Source organism: Microtus oregoni, unplaced genomic scaffold, assembly GCF_018167655.1.
Source record: "Microtus oregoni isolate MIOR12 unplaced genomic scaffold, Mior012 000017F_ref0000208, whole genome shotgun sequence".
NCBI classification, from domain to species: domain Eukaryota; kingdom Metazoa; phylum Chordata; class Mammalia; order Rodentia; family Cricetidae; genus Microtus; species Microtus oregoni.
Window position 1 is genome coordinate 39,475,224 of NW_024543076.1, and position 19,782 is coordinate 39,495,005.

Below are 19,782 nucleotides of genomic sequence, written 5' to 3' on the forward strand. Positions count from 1 at the left end.
AATCAGAACAGTAACCACGCCTACTTCGGAAGTGCTCAGATCTTCTTACCCAGCTTACAACCCTGAGGCATTATCACATCATTTTCATAGTCAATTATGTGTCTAAAGTTTCCAGCATCAGCAGTTCTTAGTCCCAGCCCTACAGGCTAGGACAAGGCTATCATTTAACAGCTCCATCAGAATGAACGAACACCTTGGCTAACTGAAGGGGGGGGGGAATGGATGCGGAAAGTGGAGGAAGTTATTACTATGATTCAGTTCCTAATTAAAAGATACTGTTTCATGGAGAAGGAAAGATATTGTCTTTTCCCACAAAGAGCAGAAGTTTCGAGCAAAAAAGAATTGTCTAGAATGACCCTAATAAACCCCAAAACAAATTTTAAAAATTGAGATATGTCTATACATGAAGAAATACTTATTTGAAAGGAAAACACCCTGTGAAATAAACACAAAATGAATTAGCATTTCTTTGTAAATATGAAAGAAATGAAACAAGATGAATTATTCCAGAATGCCATGAGCCCATCGCCTGTGTTTAAAGGCAGCAGTAGTTAAAATGAGAAGGGACTTCTAAAGGATGAAGACTCAATGTGCTGCCTGTATGTACAGGGGAAAAGGTGGAAATAGAGATGTGGAAATGTGCGTGCCACTTTCATGAGTGGCCAATGACTGTCCCCAAGGGCCTCATGGATCAGTTTTCCTTGACTTGTCCCACCAGGATCCCAGCCAGGCTGAGCTCTCGTACATTTTCTCCCTGACCCCCACTTATCCTCCTGTCCTTTCCCTCCCCCACCCACCCCTAACCAAGCCAAATTACAGATGTCTAAATCTCAAACATCACCTCATTAACTGACCACGTTTATAAGATGAAAACCTGATGCTGAAATCTCCGAGTCAGCAAAAGCCGTGTACGTCTCTTCTTGCATCCCAAACTACATGGGCATGAAATCACTAGTCTCGAGTTTGCCACACGAGGGGGACTCAGGACAAACAGTTAGTGGGATTAACCGTCTGTTTCAGAGCGGTTGGCACAAGGGATCTCTGGTTTCCATCCTCTTAGCCCTAGACGGGGCCATGCTGCTACAGCCTGTCCCCTTGGATGGTTCCTAGAGGACTGTGGCCAGTTTGCCCCTGACCTTTATGATCTAAAGATCAGATTTGTTTTCCTTGTATGTCTGAAACATGAGACTAGATTAAGTGACTTTAGCTGATCTCTGCTCTATAAGAATTACAAAGTTCAGAAGAGAAGTTTTTCTCTTATTGCCAAGTTTTGATCAAAAGACTTGATCTCCACATGGTGATATGCACTATTTGTCAGTAGAAACGAACACTTGCACCACCTCCTTGAAGTTTAAGAACTTTGTGGAAGGGGGAGCAGAAAGAATGTGCTGGAAGGTGAGGAGAAGGCTAAGAAATGTCACCTCGTAAGCCTGACATGGCAGTGGCCGTCTGTATGAAAGTCTGCTATGGAAAGAGAAAGGACTCGTGGGGTCTTGCTGCTGACCTGCTGGCAGCTAATGGATTCTGGAAGATGGGAAGGCATACTATCCAGTTGTATACACACTGGTGAGCCCACAGTGCTGCGATGCTTAGCTCCAAACCCAGGGTAACACAAGGCCCTAGTAAACTCAGTAGGACACTAAACCAAAACAAATGAATATGGGAAAGATGCCCGCCAAGAGGAACGGGGATTGGCAGGGCTGGGAGGGAAGCAAGAGTGGGTGGGGGAAAGGATTTTATACCTGCATGAAATTCTCAGAGAACAAAACTTATTAGTTTAAGAATACTGCAGCACAATTGCCATTTCTAAGTAAAATGAGATGACCTAAAAACATTCAGAGGAGCAGACTGTTTCTGATGTAGCATGACGGCACACACTGACCACGTACACATCAGCTTTAACCTCGCTAACAGTGTGCGGAGGAATTAATAACCAGAAAGGGAGACAGCTAAATCATAGCACAAGTCCCTTAAGACAATGATGTACTCCAGTCAGAAGAGAGATGGAGACGGAGACACCCTTCCTGCTTACTCTTTAAGATCTCCTCTTGTCTCCTCCAAAGCCTCCATTTATAATCACATAATCAGAATCGGCACAGCGACACCTACAGGGCACAGCCTGTACTTTCTCATACCCCATTTCCACTGACAAACCATAAAACTACCCTGTATGCTTAAAAAAACAGCTAGCAGAAAAATAATAAAACAGCAAAATCTATGAGCTAATAAGACAAATATTGCGAAGTACATTGTGGGTAAGATCTGACGTCTGTCTTACCACAAACAAAAAGAGCAGTGAAACCTTTATAAGATGACAACTACCACGAGACAGCACATGCAGTCTATTACAGTTACATAATAGGACACACATGAAGGAGAATCCCAGCATCCTTACAAAAGCACCAAAGAAACTAAAGCATCAAAACCAAACAAAGTCAGACATCAAAAGGGAGGAATTCTGTATGCCACGGTAAAAGTAATGACAATAATCACTGAAACTTCAAACATCATTTCCATATCCCTTGTGCAGCAGCGTCAAATTCTTCTTTCAACTGGTTCGTTACACATGGCACACAAGGAACCCTCCCCTGGAGTAAGAAACACTCATGTCCGAGCTACTGCGAGTGCAGGAAAATCACAGTGGACACACACAAGCATCCACCGAGGCATCAACATCCGCTCTCGCATGCTTGTCTCACACAGATGCGTGGCCGCAGCAGGCATTTCGCTCTCCTTACCTAAAGGAATGTGAAAAGGCTTGCAATCTGTAAGAAGCCAGAGGAAGCATTAAAACAGAAAGTAAGTTCTGACAAATCCGTCACAATTAAATAACCTACTTTTATTAAGGGTGCATGTTTTACATAGCCCCTAACACATTGAAGAGCCAGTCAGCACTGAAGAACCGAGGGCATCTGGTCGGTGCTGTGCACACGACTGTCCGAGGGTCAGGAAATCCCTCCTTACGGTGCCATGCATACAACCGTGGTGCTCTCAAATGCGATGAATGAAGAAATGTGTTTTAATACACAGTATAAAATAGTAATTGAACAAACCAATTCAACTAATGAAATTCTGGTTGTAAAACCTATTTTCCCCACAAATAAAAATACAAAATCATGCAATCTGGGTTTAGGAAAAACCAAACGGGAAGTGTGCACACCAACAGAAGCAGAGCCCACGTAAGCCATGTTGGCCATGTTGGCACTATTCCAATCATGGCGGTAGATGGAGCACAACAGCACCACGAAGCAGTTTCACCAAAATGACAAGAAACAGTCTGCAAACTAATCTCAAATATAGATGCACAGTTTTTAAAAAGAAACTAAAAATGAAGACCCGGGCCTGAGTGTGGGTGTACATAAAGCTATGGGTTAGTACAAACCAATGCACGCATGAGCATCCTGCAGCCACACCATGACACACAAATGTCACACACAAACAGTGACACCCTCAGGCCAAGCATGCGCTTCAGTGCTCGTGTACTTGTCCCCAGAAAGATGCTCGGCTCTAACCACAATCCACATTTGCAAACACCAGAGACAGACTGACACTGCAGGACTGAGAAGGACCGAGATGCAAAAGTTTGCAACCAGAATTTTTCAACAGCTCCTAAAGGGACTTACAAGAAACTCATTCTGGAGCTTAGAATACTAGGCCTAAAGATTCAGGCACGCACTGCAGGCCTTGGCGTGAAGGCAAACCCTCCCTCCCTCTAACAGAAGGGGACCCAGCAGCACCCTGACCCACAGGCAGGGACCAACAGCGATCCCAGCACCAGTTCAGTTTGTCACAACTACTGGGTGAGCAAGGGAAACATATACACATACTTCACATCTTCCAGCTTCTTGGTGATGACTGAGCCAACCGAGGAAAATGCAGCTGACGCCTTCTGTCCAGCCTGAGATAAGGTTTCAGATGTCTTCTTGTACCTACAGTCAAACATGATTAAATGGGGGAGAGGGGGGGTCAGTCAGGCTTTCCTATAAATTCCAGCACAGTGTCATCACTACTGAGAAACTCAAGTACAGGACAGTTTAATAACTTCTAATGTTCTCTCTAACCATCAGAGCAGCAATAATCTCTCTGCCACAGTCTTCTGCAGTGCCCTGAACAGAGGCCTAGAAAAGAATAGACCAAGCAGTATCAGGGTAAGGCTCACAAACTCAAATGCCCTCTCCCCCCACAAAAGCTGCACATGTATTAAAATTTTCATTTATCTGAGCCTATACCTTATCTGGGGTTATCTCATCACCTAATCTACTGGGTTCTGAGGACTAAATATCACTGTGTACATACTGGAAAAGCCAATAGACAGACGTCCCCTCCCTGAGCTGAGGGCAGTATGCTATAAGATCACTAGTGGATGTCAACATTCGCCACTTACACTGAACCCTAGCTATACCATGTCGTCTTCTCTTAAATGGCCACAAAATGAGTAAGGATTGGGTGGTGCATACAGCATGGGTACAGTGGAAAAGGGGATGAATCATGTCCCAAGCTGTACAAAACAAGATTGCAAAAGATTTAGTCAAGTTACACAGAATAGCGTGCAATTTAAAACTTGAGTTTTATGCCTAGAATTATCCACTTAATATTTTCTGACTGTGAGGAAGAAGAAAAAACATACACAGGAAGGGAGGACTATTATCCAACACTTTTGGAACTTCAATATTGTTCCCACAACCCGCACATGAGATTGTTCTGCTCTCTATTCCTTAGAATGTTCCGGAAAACCAACATTAGAAAACAGTCAAGTGCTCTGAAGAACGGGAAGAAAGGGCTGTGTGGTCCAAAGAAAAGAGGTGCAAACGTCCTCATGCCCCTCCTCTTCCTCTCCCCAAAGAAGAAGTGTGTACACCAAGGGAACATACGCAGAGGTAGCTGTCACGTCTTGCCACCCTTTGGCGATGTTCTGCTTCAATTCCTGAAGTGAACTGATCCCAAGTTTGCGCTTGATCTCCGCAAGATGTTTCTCTTTGGCTGCCAGCACTTGAGAGAGAGTCTGGATTTCTTCTTCCACCTATGAGGAACATGGATGAGGAGAAAATACAGCAAGGATTGCTCTATAAGTTATTAAGGGCATCAAAGCAAGCCATGCCCAGACACTATCGTTACTTTCGGGGAGGTGTTTTGTTCACTTAAGAGAAGAATCTCACTATGCATTTTTGGCTGGCTGAAACTCTTTATAGACCAGGTTGGCCTCAGATTCACAGAGATCTGGGTCGTGGTGGCACAGCCTTTAATCCTAGTTCTTGGGAGGCAAAGACAGGCAGATCTGAATTCCAGGCTAGCCTGGTCTACAACACAGGGAATTTCAAGACAGCCAGGGCTACCCAGAAGAGAAATCCTGTATCAATAAAGGAAAAAAAGAAACAAAAAAAATTTCACAGAGGTCCACCTGCTTCTGTCTCTCAAGTGCTAGTATTAAAAGTGTGTGAACCACCACACCTGGCTACAGTTAATTTTTTTATTAATTTTATATGTGTCTTTACAAACAGCATTGTTACTAAGCTCTCCTGAGAGCTACTCTCTAAGCTGTCAGTTGTCTGCTCTGTTATCTCAGAAGCCTCAGGGCTTCAACCTCTCACACGTGACTGCTACGTCTACATCTGCTGTAGCAGCCGAGCACCCACGGCTTTCCTTCCAGACCCTTCTACCCAACTGCCACAAAAGCAGTTTACTCCATCCGCCACCGAGACATTCGCAGCCAACCCTCTTGTGTATTTCATAGACTTCATAGTGAGCCTGCCAAAGTCAGAGTTGTATGAACTAAACGACGTCCCCTAGAGAGCCCCACACTAAGTGAACCTCCAACCCTAGAACAGCTATGGCCGGGTATGCTGGGGCAGGGTGCCTGGCAGGAAAGAGGAGCTAGACTCAGCCTTTCTTCTAGGAGCCTGACTGAAGGAATGAGATCATGGTGGAAGACGCTGAAAAGATCTGGAGACAGAAGCATCTAGGAACAAGTGAGGTGTGGTAGAAGAGAAGGCTACATCACAGAGAGAAAACGGAAATGTCACCGTGTGACACAGACACCAGGTAGAGAGGAAATTGAAAACTGGGCTCCACGATGGAGCCTGCATGGGTCCGACCTAGGCGCTCTGCATAGATGTGACAGTTGTGTAGCTTGGGACTGTCTCTAACTCTTACTGGCTTTTTGAACCCTACTCCTCATTCTGGGTCAACCTTAATTCATGGAGAGGTGCTTAGTCTTACTGCAACTTATGTTTTGTTGATGCTCATGGGAGACGCGCCCTTTCCTAAACAGAAACACAGGAGGAATGGATTGATTAGTGGGAACAACAGAGGGGGAGTTGGGGAAGGGACTGGGAGACAAGGGAGAGGAAACTGCAGCTGGGATATTGACTGACTGACTGACTGACTGAGAATCAGTAGAAAAGAAAAATCGGGTCCCTAAAGTCTATTCATTCCCCTTGCACAACGCTTCCCTTAGCTTGCTGCCAGCGGCACCCTCAGCCCCACCTGACCTGCCACACAAGTCAAGGATCCCAAAGCCTTGGAAAGCAACAAACACCTTTGCTGAATCAGTTTCAACCAGCAAGTACATCTTCAGATCAGGACGTGATAAGCTGTCCACCAAAGGAGGGAAGGATAAACAATCTCCGGAGGGAGGCAGAGGGAGGGAAGGCACTGAGAAGGCATTAGCTGGCAAAGTGAGTCCAAGACAGATGCTCAGAGGACTCAGTGTTAACCCTGACTGCTTAGACGGTTCGGATGTGCAAGGAAAAGGTGGAATATGAGGAGAAGGGAGAATGAATGCTGTCCAAATCAGGAAGTTGTATGGTTCATTCAGTCACTAACAATGACGGGGAGGCAGAGCTTCCATCCAGGTCTTCTTCACACGGCACTTGGTCACCGGGAACAAACACCTCCAAAGCTTCATGGAAAGGCCAGCCACTGTCTCTTCCCCAACAAGGCACAGCCGGTGGCTCACATCTGTTGGTTAGAGCATGCTACTGCAGCATACTGGCAGCTAAAGTCCCTTCCTTCAGTGTGGTGGGTAAGGAAGGGGAGACTGACCTAAGCGAAGACACGAATGAAAACAGCGCTGTGAGGGCACAGTAATGGAGGCTGTGCTACTACAATGATGGAGGCCGGGGTACTGCAATGATGAAGGCCGGGGTACTGCGGTGATGGAGGCAAGGGTACTACAGTGATGGAGGCCGGGGTACTGCGGTGATGGAGGCCGGGGTACTGCGGTGATGGAGGCCGGGGTACTACAGTGATGGAGGCCAGGGTACTACAGTGATGGAGGCCGGGGTACTGCGGTGATGGAGGCCGGGGTACTACAGTGATGGAGGCCAGGGTACTACAGTGATGGAGGCCGGGGTACTACAGTGATGGAGGCCAGGGTACTGCAATGATGGAGGCCGGGGTACTACAGTGATGGAGGCCAGGGTACTGCAATGATGAAGACCGGGGTACTGCAGTGATGGAGGCCGGGGTACTGCAGTGATGGAGGCCGGGGTACTACAGTGATGGAGGCCGGGGTACTGCAATGATGAAAGCCAGGGTACTGGAGTGATGGAGGCCGGGGTACTGGGGTGATGGAGGCAAGGGTACTACAGTGATAGAGGCCAGGGTACTGGAGTGATGGAGGCCGGGGTACGGGAGTGATGGAGGCCGGGGTACTACAGTGATGGAGGCCGGGGTACTGCAGTGATGGAGGCCGGGGTACTGGGGTGATGGAGGCCGGGGTACCGGGGTGATGGAGGACGGGGTACTAGGGTGATGGATGCCAGGGTACTGCAGTGAAGGAGGCCGGGGTACTGGGGTGATGGATGCCAGGGTACTGCAGTGATGGAGGCCGGGGTACTAGGGTGATGGAGGACAGGGTACTGGGGTGATGGATGCCGGGGTACTGCAGTGATGGAGGCCGGGGAACTGGAGTGATGGAGGCCGGGGTACTGCGGTGATGGAGGCCGGGGTACTGCAGTGATGGAGGACGGGGTACTGCAGTGATGGAGGCCGGGGTACGGGAGTGATGGAGGCCGGGGTACTGGAGTGATGGAGGCCGGGGTACGGGAGTGATGAAGGCCGGGGTACTAGGGTGATGGAGGACGGGGTACTGGAGTGATGGAGGCCAGGGTACTACAGTGATGGAGGCCGGGGTACTGCGGTGATGGAGGCCGGGGTACTGGGGTGATGGAGGCCGGGGTACTGGAGTGATGGAGGCCGGGGTACTGGGGTTATGGAGGACGGGGTACTGGGGTGATGGAGGCCGGGGTACTGCAGTGATGGAGGCCTGGGTACTGCGGTGATGGAGGCCGGGGTACTGGGGTGATGGAGGCCGGGGTACTGGAGTGATGGAGGACGGGGTACTGGGGTGATGGAGGCCGGGGTACTGCAGTGATGGAGGCCTGGGGGCCGGGGTACTGGGTGATGGAGGCCAGGGTACTGCAGTGATGGAGGCCGGGGTACTGCAGTGATGGAGGCCGGGGTACTGCAGTGATGGAGGCCGGGGTACTGCAGTGATGGAGGCCGGGGTACTACAGTGATGGAGGCCGGGGTACTGCAATGATGAAAGCCAGGGTACTGGAGTGATGGAGGCCGGGGTACTGGGGTGATGGAGGCAAGGGTACTACAGTGATAGAGGCCAGGGTACTGGAGTGATGGAGGCCGGGGTACGGGAGTGATGGAGGCCGGGGTACTACAGTGATGGAGGCCGGGGTACTGCAGTGATGGAGGCCGGGGTACTGGGGTGATGGAGGCCGGGGTACCGGGGTGATGGAGGACGGGGTACTAGGGTGATGGATGCCAGGGTACTGCAGTGAAGGAGGCCGGGGTACTGGGGTGATGGATGCCAGGGTACTGCAGTGATGGAGGCCGGGGTACTAGGGTGATGGAGGACAGGGTACTGGGGTGATGGATGCCGGGGTACTGCAGTGATGGAGGCCGGGGAACTGGAGTGATGGAGGCCGGGGTACTGCGGTGATGGAGGCCGGGGTACTGCAGTGATGGAGGACGGGGTACTGCAGTGATGGAGGCCGGGGTACGGGAGTGATGGAGGCCGGGGTACTGGAGTGATGGAGGCCGGGGTACGGGAGTGATGAAGGCCGGGGTACTAGGGTGATGGAGGACGGGGTACTGGAGTGATGGAGGCCAGGGTACTACAGTGATGGAGGCCGGGGTACTGCGGTGATGGAGGCCGGGGTACTGGGGTGATGGAGGCCGGGGTACTGGAGTGATGGAGGCCGGGGTACTGGGGTTATGGAGGACGGGGTACTGGGGTGATGGAGGCCGGGGTACTGCAGTGATGGAGGCCTGGGTACTGCGGTGATGGAGGCCGGGGTACTGGGGTGATGGAGGCCGGGGTACTGGAGTGATGGAGGACGGGGTACTGGGGTGATGGAGGCCGGGGTACTGCAGTGATGGAGGCCTGGGGGCCGGGGTACTGGGTGATGGAGGCCAGGGTACTGCAGTGATGGAGGCCGGGGTACTGCAGTGATGGAGGCCGGGGTACTGCAGTGATGGAGGCCGGGGTACTGCAGTGATGGAGGCCGGGGTACGGGAGTTATGGAGGCCAGGGTACGGGAGTGATGGAGGCCGGGGTACTGCAGTGATGGAGGCCGGGGTACGGGAGTTATGGAGGCCAGGGTACGGGAGTGATGGAGGCCTGGGCCACAAGGGACCCTATCTCAAACTATACCACACTCCAAAACCTTAAGACCTGCTGCGCTTCAGAGTTCATTATTAAGAGACAAAAGGAAGCCAACAGAATAAGAGAAATATCAAAGACTACTGCAAGTTGCTCAAGCAAGTTCAGCTGCCTAGAAAGTGTAATCAAGTGGATGGCCTAGAAGGTACTCAGACCAGCCAAGATGGGGGGGGGGGGGGGGGACAGAGACACACAAAACAGACCAGCCAGCTGGACCTCCTAGAAGCAGCAGCAAGACCAGGAGAGCAGCCTAGATGGGGCTCAGGCCAACTGAGCGACCCAGGAAAAGACACTCTGGCCTGTTGACCAGCTCACAAGTTATGCAGTCTGTTTCAGATTCCCAGCTTTGATGAGCTGTCACTCATGCTGGGGTGGGCTTTGGCGATGCAGCTGTCTTTGAGTCATTCCTGCTTCTGAATGTAATCTGCCACTCACACTCTTTTGAGGGGAGGGGAGACTAAGAGTTTCTCTATATGTAACAGCTCTCAGGCTGACCTGAACTCACAGAGATCCTCCTGTCTCTGCCTCCCGAGTGCTGGGATTAAAAGTATGTGCCACCACCACCTGGCTCATTCATATTCTTTTAATGACTTCAACAGAACTCCCTGGTTCACTGGGTTGGACTTGGGTGGCATCGTACTTTTGTCTACTCACCTATCTGACGTGGGTAGCTGGTTGCTCACGTCTCCCTACATAACAGAGACTAGAATGACATCCATGTCTACTGCGGTCCACAGGAATCATGCAGTGAGTTTCAGCTGACAGAGCAGAAGGCTGACCCACCAGAACAAATGAGTTCTGATGGAGGCAAACCCAGCTCACAGGGTCTGGGCCCACCGCCTTTTGCATATCACAGTGGATCTCTTGTGAAGCCATACACACTCTCCCTTGGTACAAGCTTCAGCAGAGTATGGACAAGTGGGTAAAATGCCTTCCCATGTTCTGGTGCACTGAGTCATCCTGCCACCACTCTGCAGTGGGAAATTCAGTCACGCGGTCGATAGCCTTGGTTCCCACAGTCTAATCTCCGCTTCGTTCCCTGAAATACATTAGAAGCCACCTCCCTGCAGCTATCTCCCGTTTGGCAGCACAGACATACAGATCACATTTGGAACCGTCAAAGATAAGGGACATCCACGCTCCGAGAGTTGCCTTTGTTTTGCCTGTGTATATAAGCTGGAAGCTTTGGAGAACAGGACAGCAGAGAAGAGTAAAGAAGCTGATGCAGAGAAGTACGTAGTGGGAGTTCATTTCTCCCTCAGATCTAAGTCCCGCGCTTGCTGGGAGTCTTCTGGACCCTGAGGCTGGCACTCAGAGGTCCCCAATACACATGCAATGCCCAGTGCAGGTGAGTCTATGACAGGAACCAGACCAGCAATTGCTAGGGGCTGGGGAAGGGCATGACTGTCAATAAGAACAGGGCTTCTTTCTAAGTTAAGGAAAATGTTCTAGTGCACCTGGTGCTGGTTGTACAACCCTGGGAATATAAACCAAACACTTTATAGCGTGAATTTCATAATATGTAAACAAACTTCCATTCTGGGCTCAGTCAGTCAAGTGCTCGCTATGTAAACGAGGACCCCGATTTTTGTTTCCGTTTTGAAGTGTGGCGGCATACACTTGTCGCTCCAGTGTTGTGGAGGCAGAGGCGGAAGATGCCAGGAGCCTGCAAGTTACAGGTCGCAGAGAAACCCTGTGTCAAACGCGAGTTTAAAACACTGGAGGGTGCTTGATGAGAGGGCATCCCCTGGCCTCGACACACGTACGTGTGAACCTGCGGGTGTCCCCTGGCCTCGACACGCAAACATGTGGGCCTGCGGGTATCCCCTGGCCTCGACATGCGTGCATGTAGACCTGCTTCCTCCCAGCCCACGAAAATTCCTCCTGAAATAACAAATGTATTTCAAATTGAATTCCTATCAATTCTTTAATTGCAAGAAAGTGAAAAGGTAAGTTATAGAGTAAGAGAAAATGCTTGGACATCACAAATCTGTAAGGGTATAGAATATAGAATATATATATATATATATATATATATATATATATATATATATAATTCTTACATTTGAAAAATAACCCATTTCTTAAATGGACAAAGGACTTAATGAGTATTTTTTTCCCCAAAAATACACAAATGGCCAGTAAGCTGACAAGAGGCTCAGTATCACCAGTCATTGGAGGAAATCCAAATCACAAGCACAGTGGGATCTCATTTCTCACCCACTGACACATACACTTTAATAAAAGGATGCAGGAGGAGCCTGTTTTACTAAGAATGTGAAGAAATTGGGATGAGACTGTAAAGCAGCGTCACTGCTATGGAGAACAGTTTGGTGACGCCGTTAAGAAGTTAAAACATGGGCTTTGACACCACACCTGTGTACCAGCCCTGGAATCCATTTCGTGGAAGGAGAGAACTTACTCCTGCAGGCTGTCCTCTGGCCTCCACATGTGCACGGGTGCACACGCGCACACAAATAAATAGATACATGAATGTATTATTAAAATTAATTCAGTGTGAAATTACTGTATGGTGAAATCATCTTACTTTTAAGCATATACAAAACAGATTCAAAAAGATCATTTGTACATAAATGTTATTGGTTCACTATCCACAGCTGTCAATAATACACCTGGCTACCAGACATATGAACAACACAATACCACATCTATATGGTAGACAAATACACAGTGGACTATTATTAGCCATAAAAAGGGAATAAATTACTGACAGATGGCACAGCAGGAATGAGCCCCAAAAGCATGATCCTGAGAGCACTGCTGAAGGAAGACAAGATACAGAGGCCAGATGTTGTATATGAACTATCCAGAAAACAGTTAAATCCACAGAGGAGAAAAACAGCTGAGAGGAGGTGGCTAAGGAGTGCAGGGGGCTCCTTGGAACAGGAAAAATGTTCATCACTTAAAAGAGGGGACAGCTATGACACTAACCGTGCTGAATGACACTGAACTATGCACTGAGAAATAGACCATTGTAATAATTTTATAGTCCAGGCAGTGGTGCCACATGCCTTTAATCTCAGTACTCAGAAGGCAGGCAAATCTCTGAGTTCGAGGTCAGCCTGTCTACAGAGCAAATTCCAGGACAACTAGGGCTACATGGAGAAACCCTGTCTTGAAAAAAAAAAACAAAACAACAGCAAAAGAATGTTAGAGGCGAAAGCTATGGAAAGTCGGAGCTGGAAATCTGTCTGGAAGTCAGGCTAAAGTCTGAAGCAAAGAAGAAAAGCAAGGAGGGAGGAAGCTGTCGTCTATAACCACAACACGGACAACAAGGATGAGGCTGTCTATAACCACAACACGGACAACAAGGATGAGGCTGTCTATATCCACAACACGGACAACAGGGATGAGGCTGTCTATAACCACAACACGGACAACAAGGATAAGGCTGTCTATATCCACAACACAGACAACAAGGATGAGGCTGTCTATATCCACAACACGGACAACAGGGATGAGGCTGTCTATAACCACAACACGGACAACAAGGATGAGGCTGTCTATATCCACAACACGGACAACAGGGATGAGGCTGTCTATATCCACAACACGGACAACAACAAGGATGAGTCTGGCGAGCACCTGCTTCACGGGTCTGACAGTGTACTCCCCACTTCCCACTGCACCTGACTCCCAGATCCACCTGAAAACTAACTGGAGTCCCTCTCCCTCCTCTGCCCTGCTGAGACTCCAGGTTATCCCTGTTCACAATGCTCTCTTTTCCCGAGCCTTTTACCATAAGCTATCACCAGGGTCTTTGGGAAAGCCAAAGGTCCAGAAAGGATGGCCCTCACCTTAGCAAGTTCCCGTCTCAGCTCATCTTGCTCCTCCTCTGACAGGTTCTCCGGGGCACTGAGCATGGCAACGGCATCCTCTCCTTCCTCGGCCACTGGCTCTGTCTTCAGCAGACCTTGGGGTTAAAGAAGAAAAGAACCATGTCAAATGTGAAAGCTAACCTAAACCCCTACAGCTGCTCCACTGTCCCAACGTGAACAAAGTCACTGAGGTTACAGCCAGACCCCTTCATTCTCTATACTGAAGGGATCCTGGGGAAAGAAGAAAATCCAGGAGAGCCGATAAAAAAGCACTGGCTTCGAATGCCAAACCCTGTGCTGAGAAACGTGCCCGTCTCAAGCTTCTACTCCCTCTCAGTATCCATCTCAAATTAATTACAACAGAGCAGAAGAATGGGGTCCCACCATGACCTACCTTTCTACTAAACACAGTGTGCATGCTTATAATCCCAGCACTTAGGAGGAGATGGGACAATCACTAGGCAAGGCCAACTTCAGCTAAGATCAAGTTTAATTCCAGCCCAGGTTACAGGAGATCTTGTCTCAACAAAACATCAATGTTTAAAATACTGCACAAATAAATCAGCAGAGAGTAGAGGAAAGATTTTAAGTCCTGCATACCAGCCCACAGGGGAAGACTGTGTGCTCATTAGGTCCCTGTGAGACAATCTCCATGACGGAGCAAACCAAATGCCCTAGCAGAAGTGGATTCTGGTTGCAGCTTTTCATAAGCCTGCACCTCACTGAGATAATCTTAAGCACAATGTCATGGGGTAAAGCAGTACAGGCCTGCGGTCCCAGTGCTCTGGAGGCTGACACAGAAGGACTGAGAGCTCCAAGCCTGGGTTCCACAGTCTCCAGAACAAACAGCTCTCTGTATCTACGTAGAGACATGACCAACAACACAGAGACTTCCAAACCCACGGCCCTCCTTCCCTGAAACAGAGCCCCTATTAAGACCACACTTCTAGAGCATGGCCAGCATGGCAACCATCTCCAGCTCTTGCCTTTCCCTGTCCAGCTCCATCTAAAGGTCAGCTCAGATAAAACATCGGATAGAAAAATCAAAAAAGCCACCAAAAATCGCAATTGTATTTGATTAAGGTTTGAATGTCAAGTATCCCACACAAGCCTGCTTTTATGTTTGAGCTGTCGGTCCCACCTGAGGGCTCTGTTTTGAAGGGTTGTAGAGCTTCTAGGAGATGGAGCCTCAGCAAAGGAACTGTGTCAATGGGGCAGGCCCTGGGGTTCTACAGCCTGGTCCTGCTTCTTGTCTTCCCTGACTGAAGCCCTTCTCTTCTCCAGCTGCTTTTCTCAGGCATTTTCTCCCAGCAGCAAGAAAACAAACTAATGCATATTTTAATCCAATTTTTAAAATCGAAGGGAAGGGAATTCAAAGAATTGAGACAAAGTCTCACTATGTAGCTCTGGCTGTCCTGAAATTATGTAAACCAGGCTGGTCTTGACCTCACAAAGACCAACATGCCCTTGCCTCCAGAGTGCTGGGATCAAAGGTGTGTGCCACCACAACACCCAGCCCAGAGCAGCAAACTTTAGGACAGAAAGGATTATCCCTGCTGACACTGCCTTTGCCTCAGGTTCTAAAGCGGCTCTGCACTGGTAATTCAGCCACTGGCCTTGCCTTGGTTAACTTTTTGATACTTTGTTAACATGGATTTTGTTTGCATTGATTCTGACCTTTTCAAAATGTTGTATTGACAGATGATTTAATTACTGAGCTTTCTGGTGTCCTCTTAGCTGTCCACCTGTGACTCAACCTAGCCACAGTCTGCCCACCCATTCCCAGCATTCCCAGGTCACAGACTCTGATGCACCGAGGCCCAGGAAGGCCTCCTCCTCTTCCTGTCAGTGCCATCGCCTTCATCCTACCACAGTCCACCTGAATCAGCAATGGGGTGCCCCTCCCAGCGCGATGCCAACCGGCAGAGGAAGGGCATGTGGGCAGGCAGGCAGGCAAGAGGGAACGCACCCTGCTGAGCAGGTAGCTAGCGCCACAATACACCTAAGAAAACCACAAAGCAATGAGAGCCGTGTGTGGCTGTATGCACAGGACAGAGGCATTTGATGTGGGTTTTATTGCATAATAACTTTTAAAAGTAATTAATAAGTATAATAATTAGCATAGCAGTACCAAAACAGTGGCCCACGCACAAGATGTTAAAGAATTATTAAAGAAGCAAAAGTAATACAAACAAGTCTGTTCAGGAACTACACTTTGGACTAACAAGCAGAACTCAACGTATGCTTTCAGGAGCAGAGATTGTTCTTGATGCAATCAGAGGGTAGAAAAACTCACTGAGTAATTGCTTCCTACTAAGGAAAGCCACAGAGACATGCCCAGAAAGGCCACTGGGTAAAGCTGAAAGGTGAAGCCTGCATTTCCTTGGACACCCCAACATGTTGGAGATGCCAGAGATGTGGGATACCCGCCAAAGAGATCTACATACAGGGTGTGGAGCTAACCCGAGAGAAAGAAGTGTGCTGCGGTCAGGAAAGCCGGACGGAAGAGCCCTCTAACCACCTTTGAACACCAGGCATGGAGCGCTGTGATTTAGAGTTTGCCTCCTGGGGTGTGGTCTTGCTTTGGACCAGTATTTCCTCACGAGCCTCCCTTCTTCCCCTTATGAAATGGTAATGCATATTCAGTCCCGTGCAACATACATGTGAGCCGCCATCAGCCTATGCAACATACATGTGAGCCGCCATCAGCCTGTGCAACATACACGTGAGCTGCCATCAGCCTGTGCAACATACATGTGAGCCGCCATCAGCCCGTGCAACATACATGTGAGCCGCCATCAGCCCATGCAACATACATGTGAGCCGCCATCAGCCCATGCAACATACATGTGAGCCGCCATCAGCCCGTGAAACATACATGTGAGCCGCCATCAGCCCATGCAACATAAAGCTAAAATAATCTGACTTGATGTTTTGCTTGGGACTAAGTTCTTGATGACACAGGACTCAAAACAAAGAGTGCTAACAGAATTCGAGTATTAAACTTTGCCTTCTGTAGCAAAAGCTCTTCCATGCTTTTAAATACACATTATTTTGCAAGTCTAAATAGGCAAGGAGAGAAATACAGCATCAAATTGCTAGTGTATGGGGGAATCTTCTATTCCAAAAAGAACCTGAAAGGATGCCGGCACGGGGTGGGAACACTCAGTATGAAAACCATGACTCTTATCCGGGTTTGGATTTTCAACCAGGATTATCAATCAGTAGAGTTCACATACATGTTCCCTAGTCCAAGCAATGACAAAAGCCAAAATATGAAATACATGGAGCCCAAAAACTTCAGATAATGTGTCTTAGGGTTTTTATTAATGTGAAGAGACATCATAACCATGGCGTCTTTTATAAAAACATTTAATTGAGGGGGCTGGCTTACAGACTCAGAAGTTCAGCCCATTATCATCATGACAGGAGCATGGCAGCATGTGGCTGGCTACATCTTGACCAGAAGGCAGCAGGAAGTCAGCTGACTATCACACAGAGGGAAGCTTGAGCAAAAGAGACCTCGGAGGCCACCTCTACAGTGATACACTTCCTCCAACAAGGCCACACCTAATAGTGCCGCACCTTTGGGGGGCTGTTTTTCAAACCACCACATAAGGGATATTCCAATACTTTTAAATTTTATTTATTTATGTGTGAATGCACATTTACATGTGTGCCTACACACCAGAAGAAGGCATCAGACCCCATTACAGATGGCTGTGAGCTGCCATGTGGTTGTTGGGAATTCAACTCAGGGCCTCTGGAAAAGTAGCCAGTGCTCTTAACCACGGAGCCATCTCTGCAGTTCTGATAATCAAATATTTCATTAGGTTTTCTATAAAAATAAATGTCTCAGAAAAAAAGGCTTTGGTAACACCCATACTTGGTTATCGATTAAGTATCTAGCAAAGCCAGCCAGCAATAATTCAGTCTGCTTTACTCACATTCACCTGCAGGGGGCAGCAAATCATCGGCATTAAAATTTAAAGGTGCAGGTTGTTAAGACACTCAGCTGGGAACAAACACAGAAAGGCAAGAACCAAGTGGGAGATGCTCTGGTCACAGGCAAACTATACAGTCATCTCCTATCTTAGAGAAGTTACTAACCACAGCCGCTCCACATGGCTCGACTTACATCCAAACCTGAGCCAAGAGGTCCAGAAACAGTCACTTACACAGTGACGTCTGTGACGCGGGGATGGCTGTCACCACTTACAGATGAGGAAAGAGGCCGAGCAGACACAGAGTCACACACCAGTACAGGGTTCTTGAAACCAGTCTGATTTGAAAGGAGACGCCCCAAGATCCTGACCTGAAAACCAAACTGGGAGCAGGAGACCTGGACGCCATGTGGTAGCAATAAAACTACAAAGCTGAACCGGCCAACGGCGGCCTTCGTGCCAGCTTACTTCTCCGTTCTCAACATCCGCTCCCCTCACATAAATTTCTAGGCATTACCTTCCTTCCTATATGCTCACAAATAGTATTTAGTATGGAGGAAGAGTCAGCTTAGGGGAGAAAATACGTCATTTTCATACTCTAATCATGAAAGGTGGGAAATGAGACTATTACAAACAATGCACAAACACTTGTTTCTTAATGTTTTTCCCTAGACGCCAATGAAAAGCTGTTTTAAATGGCAAAGAGTATGGCTGAGGCCTACTGAAGCTCATCCTGCCAGCCACCGCGAGGGGGCATTGCCTTGACAGGGATTCTCTGCTTGGCCGAATGTTGGGCCTCCAAACCTCCTCAGGTCACTTACATATTTCATTAAAAAAAAAAAAAAAAAGAGCCAGGCAGTGGCAGCGCATGCCTTTAATCCCAGCATTCAGGAGACAGAGGTAGGTCGCTCTGTGAGTTCCAGGCCAGTTGGTCTACAAAGTGATTTCCAGGATAGGCTCCAAAACTACAAAGAGAAACCGTGTCTCAAAAGCAAAAACAAAAACAAACAAACAAAAATAAATAATAATAATCCAGTTAAACAACCAAACCTACAAAGTCACTTTTACCAGAATCTCCATCCCTAATATCTGACGGCCTCGCCATACCTAATCATGTCTCTTTTTTAATTGTTTCTGCCTTTTAAGCTAAGGCTATCCTATTCGGCACTCACCCTCTCCCCTCCTTAAAAACCCTTCTCCACCTGGCTCCTCCATGCGACCTCCTGACCACAGGTAAATTTTAATTAATCAAACACATTTTTGCATCATTAAGCAAATGTTCCAGAGCATAAACTAAAGTAACACACTTTAAAATAACATTCTGCATCACTCCCTCAGTGATGCCTCATCTCCCCGACTACAGTCCTCAGCAAGACTCCCACTAGGTCGGTGGAACCTGAATGTGCCTGACTGCGCCACTTCCTTGACACTTGCCAATGCTGTATTTGGGGCTGACCCCAGTGTCTGCAACAATCCAGAACAGTGGTCACCATATCTACCCCAAGAGTAAAGCTCCCTCACCATGCTTTAACAGAATCTTTTTCCCATTAAGAACATGTTCCATCAAAGCAAACAAAATTAAACTAACATTCAATGGGAATAGTGATTTCTACTAGAAAACTGAGCCCCTCCAAGGTTATAGAATTTACCCTGAGTCACAGACAAGACTAAACTGTTGTTGGATTTTTTTTTTTTTTTTACTCCAGCCCCATGTTGGAAGACTAAAATGCTGTTTGCTTTACACTCTTGGTTTTTTGGGGGTGCCTGCCACCCAGCTCCCAGATAAATCACACACGGAGGCTTATTCTTAATTATAAATGCCCGGCCTTCACTTGGCTTGTTTCTAGCCAGCTTTACTTAAGTATCCCAGCTATCTTCTGCCTCTGGGCTTTTATCTTTTTCTATTTCTGTATACATTTCTTAGCTTCTTGCTCCGTGGCTTCCTGGGTGGCTGGCTGGCCCCTGATAGCCTCCTCTCTTCACCCCTTCATTACTCCTTTCTTCCCGGATTTCTCGTATTTATTCTCTCTGCCTGCCAGCCCCGCCTATCCTTGCTCCTGCCTCCCTGTTGGCTGTTCAGCTCTTTATTAGACCACAGGTGATTTACACAGGCCCCATCAGGTGTTTTACACAGGCCAAGAATCACAGCTTCACAGAATTAAACAAGTGCAATGTAAACAAAAGCAATCCATCTTTACATCATTAAACATTCCACAGAATAAACAAATGTAACACACCTTAAAATAATATTCCACAGCACTAAACCTTGATGGTCTTTCTGACCATCATTCTGGCTTGCTCATGTACAGTTTTTCCTTAG

At 48.0% G+C, this 19,782-nt stretch overlaps 1 protein-coding gene across 6 annotated transcripts in view; it reads right to left on the reverse strand.

Moving 5' to 3' along the window:
• The window catches only part of LOC121458306 (tumor protein D52), a 94,643-nt gene that overhangs the window by 9,674 nt on the left and 65,187 nt on the right, over nt 1-19,782 (reverse strand). For 4 of the 6 annotated variants that reach the window (XM_041667501.1, XM_041667502.1, XM_041667497.1 and 1 more), the window contains exons 2-5: nt 13,498-13,613; nt 4,872-5,020; nt 3,828-3,929; nt 2,739-2,765 (exon numbers count right to left, since the gene is read on the reverse strand). In XM_041667501.1, coding sequence (XP_041523435.1) covers nt 2,739-2,765; nt 3,828-3,929; nt 4,872-5,020; nt 13,498-13,613 — 394 coding nt within the window. The remainder of the gene's footprint in view (nt 1-2,738; nt 2,766-3,827; nt 3,930-4,871; nt 5,021-13,497; nt 13,614-19,782) is intronic. The other 2 variants (XM_041667499.1, XM_041667498.1) reach the window with 1 other exon arrangement.